We start from the raw sequence: 16,050 nt of genomic DNA, 5'->3' as shown, positions 1-16,050 counted from the left end.
CTGGCCTGTGGAGCAGACACCCTTGATATTTAGCATCACTTCCAGCTGCCTCCTTCCACCTCAACCTGCAGTACTGGTGCACTTATCAGGAAAGCCAGCTATAATTGGTTGTATTGTAAAAAGCTTTGCTGCTTTATGCCAAAGGACCGACAGCAACAAATTAGGGAGGAAGGGATGGTGAGTTGAGGAAGGCAAGAACTAAAACAGAACGGGGGGGTGGAGGAAAATCAAGCTGAGAAGAAAATAATTACAGAGAGCAGACAATGAGCAGGAGCTCAGACATGTGCATTGGATATTTGCCATCACCGGGATGGATGGTCCTGTGCTCTGTCTGTCCTCTACCTTCTCAAGTTTGCTTTTTATTAGCTAATCCAATTTAATCCTCCTTGATTACCACCACGGAGGCCGCCTGAATGTTGAAGTCTTTTTTTGAGCTGTTTGTTTGGTGATGCTTTTAACTGATTTAAACACCTGAAAGGAGAATTTAAAGGCACGCGGCGTAGGCAGAGCTGGAATCAGACTTGGTGCGACTCCTACTAACTTGGCAGAAGAACAGCAATCCCAAAATTGTGACAACTAAGGATCTAATTGTGAATAGATGTGAACAGGGTTACTTCTAATTATGTATCAGCCTTCACAAACTGTTTTGCAAATGGTCTGCAAATAATTAAGCGGTCATCTGGGATATTTGGATTCCTCTGCTCCCTACTCAACTCTTCAGCTTGCAGCAAAGGCCACGTACTCTGTAAAAAGGTATGGCAGGAACACAGGAAAGAGAGGCGGCAGCAGAGGAGAGGGAGACATTCTGTAGGAGGGGAAGGTAGCGGGGGTGGGAAAGTGTCAGACCTGAAGAGCTATAAATCAAGCTGAGGCTTTGAATTCAATCAGATAGGGTGAAAGGCATTTGTGGGCAAATCCAAAGCTGATTACTAGAGAAGTTAGCAGGTGGTTACAATATCACCATTATTTAAGGTTTGGGCTGAGTGGGGTCGCTCTGCACTGAACAGGTGTTAGGCGTGCCTCAGTTTCAGAAAGGGAATCGAAAGTGCCTGCTATCCCACATCTGCTACCAAGTAGTCTCTACCTTTGTTTTTCCCACTCATTGTGTTTACAGTCTGTAATCTGTCAAGCTTTTTATCCGAATGTGCATAATATTTGGTGTGTTATGACTACAGGAAATTGAGGGCTTTGTGGTGTGCTCATGGATGTGTGCTGTTTTAGGGAGGAATACATAAACAGGAACTAGCCAGGGCTGTTAAAAAGCCTGCGGGGGTAAAAAGGAGGGTGGCTGTTTGAATGTGAAACTCCCAGCATTCACAACTAGTTCAAAATGACTGTTGTATAAAACCACTGTGCAGCTCAGTGAGCACATCTCTGACAGGCAGGAGGAAATGAAGCAGATAAACACTGCGAACAGAACAAATTGGCCTCCAGAACTGCAGTTTGTGCCTCATTCTGCAAACCGCAGGCCTTTCTTCGAAGATCGGAGTTTGTGAGAATTAAAACATGCAGCATCACTTGGTATGTGGCCCTAACCAGAAGCAGTTTTTACAGCAGCTGCACAGCTGTGCCTCCTTGTTTCTGAGTCAAGGGTGGAAAACAGCACCTTTGGGCAATATAAGTAGCTGAGATTTATATTGTGAAGGTGAAGCGGCTTAAAAAATACTTTTCAGTTTTCTTTTGTTCGGATGATTTCTTGCTTGAGTATAGCACGTTACTGCTGACTGTTGGTCAACGTTTACATTCAAGGCTTTGTGTTAGACAGGATTTATGAAGGAAAGCTTCTTAGATTTTGGGCAACTGCTCTTTTTGCAACAAGACTTCCGGCTCTCTAAAAGTCTATGCAAAACTAACCTTGTCCAGTGACCACCAAACTTTGTCCCAATAGACTCAGTCACTACTTCCAGGTCAAAGTTCATAATTTCATATTGCAAATTAAGGTTACTATTAGAGCGAGAAAGCATGGTCATCCAGGCTTATTGGCTAATGACTATCACTTATCAGTAGTGAAAAGATAGTGACAGCAAAAACACCCAGGTTGAGGCTTTTATGCACTAACCAGAGGGTGTTATCATTGTGACTACACCCATGTTTTACATCTTTTAATCTAGGGTTTAACTTTAACCTCATGTAAAAAATACAGAAAGCCTTAACCACAAACGTGTTTTTCTGCTCTAGAAGGTAAATATAGTATGTAACAGCTTGCAGCTACATAGCCTTGAGTAAAGATGGACAGTATTGCCTGGCAAACAGGGGATTACATGATTGTGTGTTGCACAAAGGGAAAACACAATCACACAACTAACTGGCTTTAGAGGTTCTCGTCTGTTAAGATAGCTCTTTGTTTTATTTTATTCTTTATGCTAAGCTAAGTAGTTTCTTGGCACCGCTTCACATAAAGTTTTTCTTACATAAAAGTCTGACAAAAGTGCAAATGTGCCAGTTTCGCTCTGTTTAGAAGACTCACAACTCTGATCAGGAAAAAAAGGCTAGCCTGGCTGCATTCAAGGTCATAAAATCTGCTAAGTTAAACCCTTGTAAGCTAACTATAGGTAGCAATATCCTCATATTAACTGTGGAGACATGCAAATAGAGTAAATTCCTCTTGGCAAATATATGAATGAATGTATTTCCCCTTTAATTTAAAATTTGGCCATTGGAGATGGAACACTTTGCAACAACAGGAAGTGATATCCCTGACTTCAGCAGAGCACTAGAACACGAACCCTGACCGAGGCATGCTTTGAAGTTAATAGACAGCTGGCAGGAATCAAACCCAAATGCAGAATTCCATAAAATGATGTATCACATTGGGCCTTTCACACAATACGCCATGTGGCCTCATCTTTTACTCATCACGCAGTGAGGTTTGAAAAGGAAGTTTTGTGTGTCAGAGGGATAAATGACAGAGTGAGGAAAAACTCTAGCATATAGAGGAAATATGTGTGAAAAAAATTATTCATAGCACTTACTCAAGCCCGCTCTGTACAAGTGTGTTTGTAATAAGGTAGCAAAAAAAGAGAAAAGTGTGGACAAACAGAAGAAGTTGCCACATCTCACATACACATAGCAGCACACCCTTCCGGTATTTGTTGTGAAGCAAACTTTCACATCTGGTAAAGGACCCATATTTGAGCAGGAAGCTTGAACACAAAGCAGTGAAAACAATCTGACACAATGATGCATTGTCGCATTTGGGGGGGTGGTGGCAGGAGGCATACATTATAACACATGAAATCAGCCACGATGTCCTCTCTGTCTCCTGCGTTACGTTTTTCATTTGAAGTCAGAAATGGGAGATATAAGATATTAATTTGAGCCAGATGTGGAGCAGGATGCGTGACTTTATTTGTTAAAGGACACAACACAACATCCCACGTGGGTAGCTGCTGTCTCCCAGCAGGAGGACATTTACATATTTTTCTCCTTTTCCCCTCTCTGTTATTTCAAGATTACAAAGAAGTGCTGCTTTTCTCAATCTTTTGAGAAGCATTAGCATGAGTGCTTCCATGTGCCTATAGAAATTTCCCAGTTGCACTTTAATTTCATATATCTCATTGTGTCTTCTGTCAGTACTAACCCTCTATACTTAATCTCTTTCCTCCTTCGGCCAACAGTATCTTTTTGTGTTTTACTGAGCTGAAGCACACTCTTCCTGCCTCCCAGTCTCTCTCTTTATCACCCATTCAAACATTCCTCCTCTCCTCCCTCTGCTTCAACCCCTTCCCTCCCTAAGGAGCAACTGTAGCTGCTAATCTCAGTTTGCAGCCGGTGCCCCCCCACTGATGTGGCATTCTGCGTGTCCAGGGAAAGGGAAATGTTTCCCTTCCTGCTCTCAGTACCCTACAGTCTCTAAATAGAAGCCTGCCACCAGCTACTCTGAAGAACTATATCTGTCCCATCATGCAACACCCTTACTACAACTGGGGGATGTAGGGGAATAAACAAGGGTGGTGTGTATGAAGAACTGGTTTTTGTACGCGTATTACAGTCTGTCAAAGACAGGAAGATATGATTTAATATCATATACATTTTTTTAAAAGCTAATATCATTAGAAAAGGTTGTCTGCCTGTGCCTGCTGTTATGTTACATTTTACATGGCCATATTTGTTAGTGGAAATCTAAACGTAATGCTATTACAGTTTCTAGCTGTAACATATGATGAAAGGAAAACTGTCTTAGCATCATTACCCACCAGTAAGTGGTTCACAAAAATGGAAAATGGAACAGCAAAAGTAAAAAGGAGGCGGATAAGAGGAAAAGCCCGCGCGGGTGAAAATAATCAAAGGTTTTATAGGAAATCTGGCCTCTTTTTTCTTCTTCTTTAAAACATGGTAGCTATTTAAGTCATTCATAAAGTATGTGACTAGACTATAAAACTATGTTTTAGTGTTGTTTTTGCATTTCTTCCACACAATAGTAAGAAACATTTACTATTGTAAACAATTATTACACGGTAGCCTCAAATTCAGAGCTCTTATATATTTGCTAAAGTTTTAGTAGAAGAATACTTAACTTATTTATTTCATACACTGAGGTTCATACAAGACTGACAGCTATAAGCAGCATCAGCATGACAATGTGCTCCATTAATTAATAATGTGTCTGCCATGTTGTTCAGTATGTCACATGCTTATATCTGAAGATTCACACCAAACACAACATAGAGCCGAGGTCATCTTTGTGTGTCTGCTTAAAGAAAGTTGTGACAAAAGTTGTAAGCACACAAAATATGAGGCCCAAAATGTACAATTTGGTAGTAATCCATCCAAACGTACTTGAAAAACGGGACAATTTGAATAAAGAATCAAATTCTGTTAAAATTGTGTCTATTTTCTTATAACTGTTATCCACAAAAAACTTGTTTTTCCCAAACGCCAAGGAAAGAGGCTACAACTAAATCAATGATTGTTAATTAGCATGTAGCATTTATCAGCGTGGAATTGAGTCCATTATGGGAATGTCGATAAGACGATGGACATGATTATTGCCTGTTTGTCAATGCCTTATCATCAGTCAGTACTTTAAGACGGGGAAGTCAATAAAGATTTAAGCTCTCGGTTTTCTTCTAATGTCTATAGCTGGAAAAAAATGTGTGCGTTTAGCATAAGCTCCTTTTAAGAGTTCTGCTGCTTTAAGTCAGCTCATAAACTCTGCATTTGAGCAGCAGAAAAGACCGCGGTCATATTTGGAATATCAGTTTTCACAGACATCCTATAAAACCACTATTTGTTATTATTAGTTATGTTAACCTCATTATTTTAACTACATGTATATTTCAGGTGCTTTTAAATGTGTCCAACAGGAGTCATCAATTCTTAAACAGTAGCAACAATAATATGTCAGCGTGAATTCACTGTTATGGGTCAAACTTCAAAAGCATTGGTGTAAAGTTGAGAATGAGCTGAAAAGCAGCTCGCCTGTTATTCTGTGACCGTGATATTGAAAACGAGAGAGGCAGTAGTCTGAAGGGGGTCTGACTGCGTCTAGCCGGAGGATGTGACCTTTTTCACTGCCCAGTAAACCAGCAGCACACAGCAGATTCTGCATGGCCAGGATTGACCAGGCACCCGTCAACTTCCCTTTATCCCCGCTGAGCCCCATCCACCCCTTAATCTGCCTGATCGATGGCCCCGGGTCCTCGTCACCAGGCAACCAAGGATGACACTAAAGCTCTCGCAGTGTGTGCTTCTTTACAATCAATTCGCCGCTTTGCAGATATCGGGACTGTATTAGAAAGACGCTGTTGGAAAAACACTTAAAGAATGTCTAGAAAAGAAGGGAGGAGGGATCCTGTTTAAGATAGATCAGTCTTAATTCATATAAAAACTTAGAGAAAATTGTTCTCTGGGTAATGGCAAAGCGTTCCTGTCAGCAGGATGATGAATGGTGTATTCACTTTAATTGGGAAGACACCATCATCATCAAGATGGGCACAGTGTGTTCAGCAGCGCCAGACTAGACTCTGCTAAAGCGTTGGTGACACTTTAAAACACCTCTGCTTCTCTCTTTCTTTTTTTGTTTAGCCCCTGAGAGATGGGCCCCACACAGAAGGAGAAAGTGGTTTTAGGTCCTCATTCAGTTTTGAGGATAGACACTTTTGTAATAAACACTGAAAATGCAGAAGTGAAACAGAAGAGCACATTTTTTCACAGGCAAGGCCATCTCAGCTCAAACCTAGATGATCCTCAGGCTTATCTACTGCAGTGAGGACTTCAAGGCAATTTTCATTCTCATTATATTCATGACATGCGAGCAGACGTAACTGCCAGTGCACAGAGCCAATACTGATGGAGTGTAGGCTCCTTTTTCTGAGCTAGGCATCACAGGTCTTGGTGTTTGTTTGCTGAGGTTTTAATACTCACATGCAACACTGCTTTACTTCCTGTGGTGACTTTAGCAACCCACCTTGAAACTTTCATATCTATTTACAGCAACACAAAAGCCTTTTTAGTTGTTCGCCATTTATCTTCCCGTAATCTGACCATATCGTTTCAGCAGTTTAATCTTGCCTACTGATCAGCGCTGTGGCTGATCACCCTAACAATGTGATGATTTAAATTGCGGTTGAGGATTATACTTCTATCTCTTTCTCTACGTTTGCTTCCCCCACCATCCCTGCAGAACGTGGCTGAGACAGCTTGTGAAGCCTGTAATTGAGTGTGTCCACCCACCGCGTTGCGGCAGAGACAGTGCAGTGAAAGGCTTCATTGTGTCAGGCACAATGGATACGTACACATACACATCACACCCTTCTCACACTCACAGAGCCACCACATTAAAATAAAGTTACAGCAGTGCACAGTGTGTTGTTGGGGACTTTGTTACCTAACTTTGTTACTTGAGCTTAACCTTAGTGTCATTTTTACACTTATAGTGTCATGAAAAAATGTTCACACCTACATGTTACAGACCACAAACAAATTTTTCTATTAGACAAAGTCAACCAGAGTAAATATCAAATATTTTTTAAATAATAATTTCATTCAGTCAGGAAAAAAAAGCTATTCAAATCTATCAAATGATGTGATAAAAAATATCTATCATGAAATTAGTTTGACTAGCCTCACCCAGGCCTGATTACAGCCACACCCTTTTTTATTTTTTTATTTAGAAATAATTTCAATTGAATTGAGTCGAGTCTGACACAGTAAAATAGGCTAAGAGATATCAGATCATGGAGAAACCTTGGAGCGCTGATGAACCAGCCCAAAATTACTTCAGAACCCAGAACAACTAAAAGAAAGTGTTCATGATTCAGTAATAAGAAAGAGACTGGGAAGAACCATCTGACATAAAAATAACACAGCATTTCATAAAAAGAAGATCCCACCAACAGTCAGACACTGCTGCTTCGTGACCTGGAAGGTGGTTCCTTCAATTACCTTGCTGTAATTGAAGTAACCATGAATTTTGCTACCAGAAAATCCTGCAGGAGACTGTCATCAGTTTGCGCCTGGAGGTTCAGGCCCACTTGGATTATGCAGCTGGACAATGATCCGAAACACATCTGCAAGTCCAGCTCCTAAAGCCTCAAAGAATTCCCAAAAAACCAAACAGAGATTTCAGAGAGACCTGGTCAAAATCTGACTGTCAAAGAATGACCTTAAACAAGCTGTTGATGCTTGAAAACTCTCCAACGAGGGTGAATGAAAGCAATTCTGCAAAGAAAAGTGGGGCAAAATTCCTCCACAGTGATGTGAAGGACTCCTCGCCAGTTATCGCAAAAGCTTGATTGGAGTTCTTGATGCCAAGGGTGGTGCAACCAGGCTCAGGGGGCAACTGCTTTTTCACACAGGGCCAGGTAGGTTTGGAGCCTTTTGTCTGCCTGCATTTTAGATTAACTTGGGTTATCTTTATTTAATACTACAATTATCTTTCATGAGCTGAAACATTTCAGTGTGACAAATATGAAATAAAGTAAGAAATCAGGAGGGAAGGCAAATCCTTTTTTCACTGCACTGGGCCGTCAATGTTTTGATCTGGGGCTATATAAAAATGAATCAAAATTACTAGTTTCTTTAATGGATGGATGGATGGATGGATACATTTGACCAATTAATCATGTCATAACTTGGAAGATGGTATATTTTGCTGATCGAGACACAAGTAAAGAATATGGGATTACTCCAAAATTGTTTTTTTGTTCTTCTACTGAAGGTATTTTGTGCTCAGGTGTGTGTATATGTTGTTAAAAAGTAACTGGTCATTAAGTTGTTGTTGCCATGGTTACTTGGAGCCAGACCTTACCAAATCAAGAAAAGCACAGATGCACATTTTTAGCTTGTTTTCTATGAATATGTGATAGAATGAAACGCATGTCAAAATATTTGCTATTGTGTCGTAAATATTCATCAAACTTTTTTATAGCCTGCTGCAGACAGCATTACAGCATGTCAGGAAAAGATAAATAGTGGTTTCCTGCTGATTGGGCTTGTGGCTTAGTATCTGGCTGATAGAAAAGCCACACACATTGGTGAAAACTGTTTATTATGCTTGGCTCCAAAGTGCAGTTATAAAGCATAGAATTGGTGTGTAAATGTAAAAACTGATTTTAGTTTGACGAAACAATCAGCCAGGATTATAGATCTGATTCTTTACTGATACAAAACTAGCATTGCCGCAGTCTGAAAACAATTTATTATCGAAGCAGTAATTTGTTCAGCTGGTTAAGATGTAACGCAAATATTTATGTAAACTTCTGGGCAAAACAATTTTAAAAGGGTCATATTTTATAATCAATCGTGTAAAAATTGGGCGTCTGTAGTTTAGGAAGTAGAGCTGGTCAGCTACTAACGCTGTAAATAGTCATTTGGTTACTCGCTGCAGCAGACACAAACTACACACATGGGTCCAAATACCTATTGTTTCTGCATTTTGCCACCAGTGTATCAAAAGATAAAACATTTTCTATGAGGCTTTAGTCAAAGATAACGTTGGTCAGCAGAAATCTACTATTGTGAATTTGCAGTATAGATAGAAGTAATCACAGCAATTGTCTGGCCAATGAGAAGCAGGTGTGTGTATATGTCTCATGAGGACCTCAAACGGACTATAATCCCTGGCTTCTTGGTATTGCCTTCTTTTTTTTGTTTATTCCTTCATCGATCCCACAAATTTGACAAATTTGGAACACAGTGCTTGCTGTTAGACAATAATGATAGTCACATGAGCCTTCATATAAATAGCTAAGACTAGTACTGCATTCCAGAAACCTTTGTTAGGAAGTGATGTCCTTCTCGATTTAGTGGGTTCCAGACAAAGGCAGGAAAAGCAGGATTTGTTTTGGTTCTTAGCAAAGTAGATCCATGCAGGTATCACTATGAATACAGCATAATATTTAAAAAACACAATCATGGATCGAACCTGATCAGTTTTCTGTGTACGACTTATTTAGGGAGTCAGAAATAAACAGGACTGGCAGTACGGATTAAAAGTTTGCAGTTTTACTTCTGTTTAAATTCAGTGCCGCCAGCTTGGATCGCTAATTAGGATATGTTGATATTCTAATTATTCATATTCAGTAAAGCACTATAGGTGTAGTTAAGACTAGGTTTATGTTTGATTGGTCCTGATATCAAGATCCGGCCTTTGCTGTGAGGACCAGGCTTGGTAAAGACTGATTGGTGCAACTGTTCCCTGTAAACTAAAGCCCTAATTCACCAACTCATTTCCCCACACACAACACTAACAGACTGCAAAAACTTTAAACTGTTAACCCCGAAAACTGGGTCACTTAAAAGGTGCTTCTATAAGTAGAATGAGTTCATTGCAGATTTTGCACGTTGACACCATGAATGTGTTTTGGCCATACTTAACCATCACATCAGATGACACTGACAGGCACATGTCCCAGTTAACTTACTGCAATGAATATGCCACTCTGCAGTGCTGAACAGGATATAGAAGAACTAACCACACAGCTATTTTAAGTGTGCTGCAGTAGCCAGAGTAAGTTTTGCTTCCCCTGTGTTTACTTAATAATTACTCCCCTCTCTTTTCATCTCCTTTTGTGTTCAGTGAGAGCCAACAGATTCAAACCACAGAGAGGTAAACGAGGGGGAAAACTGAGAGGACAGCTACGATGGAGTCCATATTATCGGAACAGTCTGCCACTGTGGACGAGCTGGTGGAAGCCTGCATCAAAGCCTTTGGTTGGTTATTTAAGTATTATTTCTTTTATATGAATTATTCATCTGCTTGTAAAGGGAGGCAGTAGAATAAAAAACACAAGCACAAATTGAACATGCTGAGGTATCTTCTTAATGACAGGTGACTCCCTGTTTTTCCTCATAGATGAGAAGGGCACTTTGAAGGATGCATCCTTGGTCCGCATGTTCCTCATGATGCACCCTTGGTATATCCCTTCAGCTGACCTGGCCAAGAAGCTCGTGCTGAAGTATCCTTCACCTCTGAGTGTTCTAACATCAGTGATAAATGTTATGTGTTTTTTTTGCTCAGTGTTTTTCTAAGAATGCTGCCTATGAATATATCTTTTTTCACACATAATGCACAGAGCAATGGAAATAGTGCCAGACTTTGTTCCCCTTCTAAATCTGTGAAATCTAAATGAGATTTTTGAAGAAGTTGTTGTAGTGTTGCGAGGAGCAGCTCGGTTGCACCTTGACTTCAGCATCAGATCTCAAGAGGATGGCTGCACCGATGAGCGCCGAACAAAAATATGCCACCTCGTCAAGTAACAAACCATCTTTTCTGACTTCTGCTCGTCTCGTTGCCTTTTTCTAAGAGATCTTTGATCTTTCCAAGTGTCATTTCCATTTATCCTTTTATCCTTTCTAGTTTTTTTCTATGGTCTTCTTCATGTGCTCCAATTAGGTGCTTTGTTTCATCAAATACCAAAACTATAATGCTATTTTAAATTATGAGTTGACCACAGCCCAGTCCTTTCAGTGTATGCCATCACGCTCACCTCTCTCTCTCTCCCTTTATTCTTTCTTCCAGGTACTGGATTTCTGAGTTTCCCGCAGAGTTCAATCTGAACCCGGAGCTGGCAGACCAGATCAAAGACTATAAAGACCTCTTGACCACTGAGGGCAATGAGAGGCAGAGTCAGCTCATTGACTTGGACAGCGTGTGAGTGAATAGGCCGCTGAATGCTGCGTGTGTTGTTGACAGTTTGAATGAGTGTCCCCATCTGCCGATGTTTATGTCAGCAAGCCCTTTATTGCCTGTTATTTGAAATTGCTGAGCTGTGCTATGCAGGGCCAGTGACCTGTCCTTTTCTGAGAAATGCCACTTCTATATGGCTGCGCTTTCTTTTATTGCTCCAAGGAAATGAATTCGTGGAGCTGATTTGATTTCTATGCCAGAATATCTTAGAATAAGCAGGGGAATAGCCTACTAAAAATAACTTCTACAGCAATAGTTGGAGAGTTGTAGTTCAGTCTACAAATATGAGGTTTCTCAGGGCTTTTTATATTGTAGACACATTGTACTATCATCATTTTCTCATGGTAGTTTTTCCTTTTTTTCCCCAACAGCCCTTAAAGGCCAGCTGTAACTTTTGCAGCGGCTATAAAAGTGATCCTTGTGTAGTTTTTTATGGTGCAGTTCCAAAAGACCTTAAAAGAGACAACTGTGCTTTTTCTCCCCTCTCAGGCCGTCATATAAATGGAAGCGGCAGGTGACCCAGCGTGTCCCATCTGTGTCCAAAAAGAGGAAAATGTCCCTGCTGTTTGATCACCTCGACTCCTGTGAACTGGCTGAACACCTGACCTATCTGGAATACAAATCCTTCTGCAAGATCCTGGTCAGTGTGACCATGGCTCTGTTTTTTTTTTTTTTTTACTGTGATGTTTACAGCTCTTAAATTCTCAAGTAACTCTGTGTTTACATGATTCAAGGCTCACTGCAGTTGCTAAGCAATAGTTGTTAAAATCAACTTTAACTGGGCAGTAATTATATTTAGTGACTGGAAATAGTGTTCAATTTGAGCGCTATTTCAGGAGGCAAAAGAAATGACTGGGTCTGTGCAGAATTAAACGCTTGAGGATTCTTTTTGTTGATAATTTATTCCAGTGGGATGATGCTCGTGGCACAGTAGGGACAGTGTTAATGGCGTTTCTTTTGTCTTTGTCTTCATGGCTCTGCTAAAATAGAGTTTTGCCTAAAAGGAAACAAAAAATCGAATTAATGAGGATCTAACAACGAGTACAGCTGTCATTACACAATATTATTTGTCTGCATTTGACTGATTACAGACAGTTAATATAATAATATAATTTCATAAACCAGGCTTGCTGTTTCCCATAGATTGTATTAGACAGACGTAATGGCGTCATCCAGTGTTTGTGGGGCTAATCGGACTGATACAGCATTAGATGCTCATGTGATAGGAAGTTGTCAATACCTTAATTGTTTTCTGTCTCGTGGCAATTTTAATCCAAATTTGACTTGGACATGCAGCTCTATTAGACACTTGAAACTAACAAATCAGACCATAAATGAATCGGGAAAGTATCTGCTGAGGTTATAAATACTGGATAATATTTCTTTTTGGAAACAGATGAGTCTCCGCCTGCTTTGACTATTAGAAATAATGCAGGCTTACGGTACTTCTCATTTCAGACTGTGTCTGTATTTTGTATCCAGTCTTGTTATTTCATTGTTTACAGTTCTGTGCTCAGCTAAGCTAACCAACTGCATATCCAGGTTTACTGTATGGACATAGGAGACTGTCTACAATCAAGAGGAATATATACAAAACAAGAGAAAGGCCTTTGCATATATGTTTGTTGTCAGGCATTTTCTAATATTCAGAATTGCTGTGGGATGTGAATATGATGTACTGTAATTTAAATACATAAAGGCTTTCAATGCTTTACTTCTCCTTCTAGTTTCAGGACTACCACAGCTTTGTGATGCATGGCTGCACGGTGGATAACCCCATCTTAGAGCGCTTCATCACGCTCTTTAACAGCGTCTCACAATGGATCCAGCTTATGGTGCTCAGCAAGCCCACCGCCCCGCAGAGAGCTGCTGTTATCTCCCATTTCATCCGAGTGGCACAGGTCTGTCTGCTGGGTCTGTTACAATCGGGAAAGCTTGGCGGTTCTGGGTTCATGGATAGAGTGTTAGTGGGTGGTTGTTGGGGGCAGAGAGAAAAAAGCAGGAAAGGTGATTTAGAAGCAACTGTGAAAACCAGGAGGAGCAGAGAGAAGTGGAAAAGTCACCGAGGATCTCTTATGACTTGCAAACAAATGCAAAATATACTAGGATTTCCCATTAGCAGCACAACTGTGTGAAAAAGGGAACATTAATTCAAAAAAGGCATTGGAGGTATTAGCATTCCAAGCTCCCTGCTCAGTGAGATAATGCTGCTGCCAATTTTGCATCTTTTAAAAATAAAGGAGATCTTTGGGATCAGTTCCAGCTATCTATGGTTTTTTTGTTCCTGTAGTTTACCAGAGTAGTTCTCTGTGACTCACAGCACCAAATAATCCTTACTTATCTCACGCTGAGTCTTGGTGCAATCCATGACTTCATCCACCGTCTGAAACAAGCTTCAGTCAGCTTACTTCTGACTGGCTGACCCCTGGAAACAGTGGGTGGGCTTCTGTGATGCAAAAAGAGCTGCATGTCTGACATGACCATATTACAAATATCCTCTCATATTTACATCACACAGAGTAGAAAAAATTGCAGCAGAGTTTTTAGCATAAAGCTTGACCTGTTGCCCTACAGTCATGCCTTGAGTTTAGAGGGTTTCAGGAAAATATGATATTTATGGTAATGGTGATATTTAAAAATGAAATATTTATTTTGCACATATGCTACAGACAACTGATTTTTCTTTCTGTTTACCTTTGTACAGTTATGCTTAAAGATTCTCTTACCACCTCCATAAACTTGTATTTTGAACATTTTTCATTTGCCAAAAAAGACAACAGACACACAAAACAGTTGTAGATATACTTGACTGACAGAATTATTGCAATTATTTCTTTTTTTTAAAATTGCTTTTCTATAGATGCTTCATTGATATTATTATGATGTTTTGTAGTGGAGGAATCTAGTTTCCAACTAGAGAAATATGACTGAAAACTGTGCCCACCTTCCTGTTTCTGTACTCAATCGCTATAGCGTTATGGTCGTCTGCATGTCATGATCGCTCTAATCCTAATCTTCACTTAATCTTAATACTTCCACAATTTCCTGGAAGAAACTGCCAGCTAGCTGCCCTGTATGGCTTTCCAACCATATGTCTGGAGACTGTCGTCCTTTCACTACAGACGCATGTCTTTAAGTGGCACCCGGGGCTTCTCTGTAATTGATTTCAGTTCAGCTTGATGTTATCGCTTGGTTCGGTCTGCCAGATGGGCTGAGTTTCCCCTCTACGCGACAACTCAGTCATCTAAGCCGTTAAGAGGAAGCTTCAGTCAGCCATAGAAAGTGCAGAAAAAGAATTTTCATCTTAATAGCCTGCAGTGCTCTGTGAATGCATGCTCATTACTTACTGCAAGTCTAGTGTGGGTTTGTTTTCATCTTTATGAGTCGCTTAGGTCTACTCCCGTTCTCCATTTATTTCATCTTCAGCAGAACACATGCTAGACGCACATAATGTGCTCTGTTGAGGTACGCCAGCAATCTAACACCTCTGCAGGGTTCTTATCAGGGGAAGCCCAGCAGAGCTCTCCCAAGTGTTTCAAACTGAACACTTAAGGTTGTTTGAGTGTTTCAGGGAGCTAGATACTTTAGAGGTGAGGACAGGATGAACAACTAAAGTTCGGTTGTGCAGACGGTGGATAATGAGCTCTTTCTGTGCAGCCCGATCCAAAGATCGCCATCAAACAGCGGTGTCTATTGGCCAGTCAGCCTGCCATTCTGTTTCTCAAAAAGCAGTACGCAGAACATTAGCATAACTAGACCCATTCAACTGGTCACATGATGTTCTGTGCACCAATTAAACTCTTTTATATTTGTCAGTGGTTTAATTTGGATTGATACTAATCAAAAATAAAAAGCGTGTTTCCTTATCCACAATATTAAAGCAGTGCAGCGACTGAAGTGTGCATCCCTTGGATGAATTGTAATGTGCTCTGATGACATTTGTTGTGTTGAATACACATTGGCCTTTGTGGTTGTGGATTGAAACAGCCTTCCAGCTGCTAGGTGGATATTCTCGTTTGTTATGAGATCCTTCGTAATAACGGTGGTGATCCCCACACTGCTGACTCACTGCCATCACCAGAGAACTCTTTGTTCTTCAGTTATTTGAAAAGAATGACTTGCCATTAGGCTTCATTTTATTTTTGCTGGCTGTTGGATAATGCAATTATACTTACTTTGCTCAAATGTGTACACATTCAGAATGCTAGTGTGTATATAAAGCTAGATTAATCAAAACTGACATCACCCAGATGTCAAGTTGAGCTAGTGGAATTACAGGAGGTGAAACACAGCACAGACTGAGTATCTCCAACTACAAGTACTAACACACCTGTTAATCAAAGTATCCTCAAGCCCAGCTGTCAGTCTTAACAGAAGCTGTTCACCCTCCTTACAGTTATTATGATGGGGGAATGATTCGCAGAGGTTAAAACAGTTCTCTGTCCCAGGCTATGCTTTTTAATTCTGTAAAGTCTGACTTTTAGAGCCAGCTTCAAGTGGCCATTATAGGAACTGCAGTGTTTCACATTTCCCGTTTGCTTCATTTTTCATCCCTGGAAATTGCGGCTTGATTCTGATTTTACTGTCAAAGGACCGCTGTGCCTGAGAACATCCTCACATACAAAGCTGGCTCAGTTTCAACCAGAGCAGATAACCATGGTAACATGAGCTGCACAGCTAACCCTGTTTGGTGAAGGTTAATTTGTGGCTTTATTGAGTAGAATGAATTCATGAATACAGAACTTCAGCTGATCTGTGCAGACATTTTAATGAAGCCAATGCTTAGTGTTAAATTCCCTTTTTTTTTGGTCCTCTTAGGATGATTGTGCATGGCTGTCTATGCAGTTAATGATTAAAACCAAAGTAACTATCTTTCCCATGAAACACCTTACACCAACTCCACACATTTCAACTTCTTT

General features: G+C 40.4%; 1 protein-coding gene across 2 annotated transcripts in view; it reads left to right on the top strand.

The window, feature by feature from the left end:
• Positions 1 to 16,050, top strand: part of LOC120739154 (RAS guanyl-releasing protein 2-like) — a 36,449-nt gene that overhangs the window by 1,850 nt on the left and 18,549 nt on the right. For both annotated transcript variants that reach the window (XM_040040851.1, XM_040040850.1), the window contains exons 2-7: positions 10,022 to 10,155; positions 10,298 to 10,400; positions 10,641 to 10,697; positions 10,964 to 11,095; positions 11,621 to 11,771; positions 12,859 to 13,032. In XM_040040851.1, the coding sequence (XP_039896785.1) occupies positions 10,086 to 10,155; positions 10,298 to 10,400; positions 10,641 to 10,697; positions 10,964 to 11,095; positions 11,621 to 11,771; positions 12,859 to 13,032 (687 nt within the window). In that variant the 5' untranslated portion in view covers positions 10,022 to 10,085. The remainder of the gene's footprint in view (positions 1 to 10,021; positions 10,156 to 10,297; positions 10,401 to 10,640; positions 10,698 to 10,963; positions 11,096 to 11,620; positions 11,772 to 12,858; positions 13,033 to 16,050) is intronic.

The sequence above is a fragment of the Simochromis diagramma genome, unplaced genomic scaffold, assembly GCF_900408965.1.
Source record: "Simochromis diagramma unplaced genomic scaffold, fSimDia1.1 OVJJ01000317.1, whole genome shotgun sequence".
NCBI classification, from domain to species: Eukaryota; Metazoa; Chordata; class Actinopteri; order Cichliformes; family Cichlidae; genus Simochromis; species Simochromis diagramma.
The sequence above is the reverse complement of the archived record's forward strand: the minus strand, read 5'-3'. Positions and strand labels throughout refer to the sequence as shown.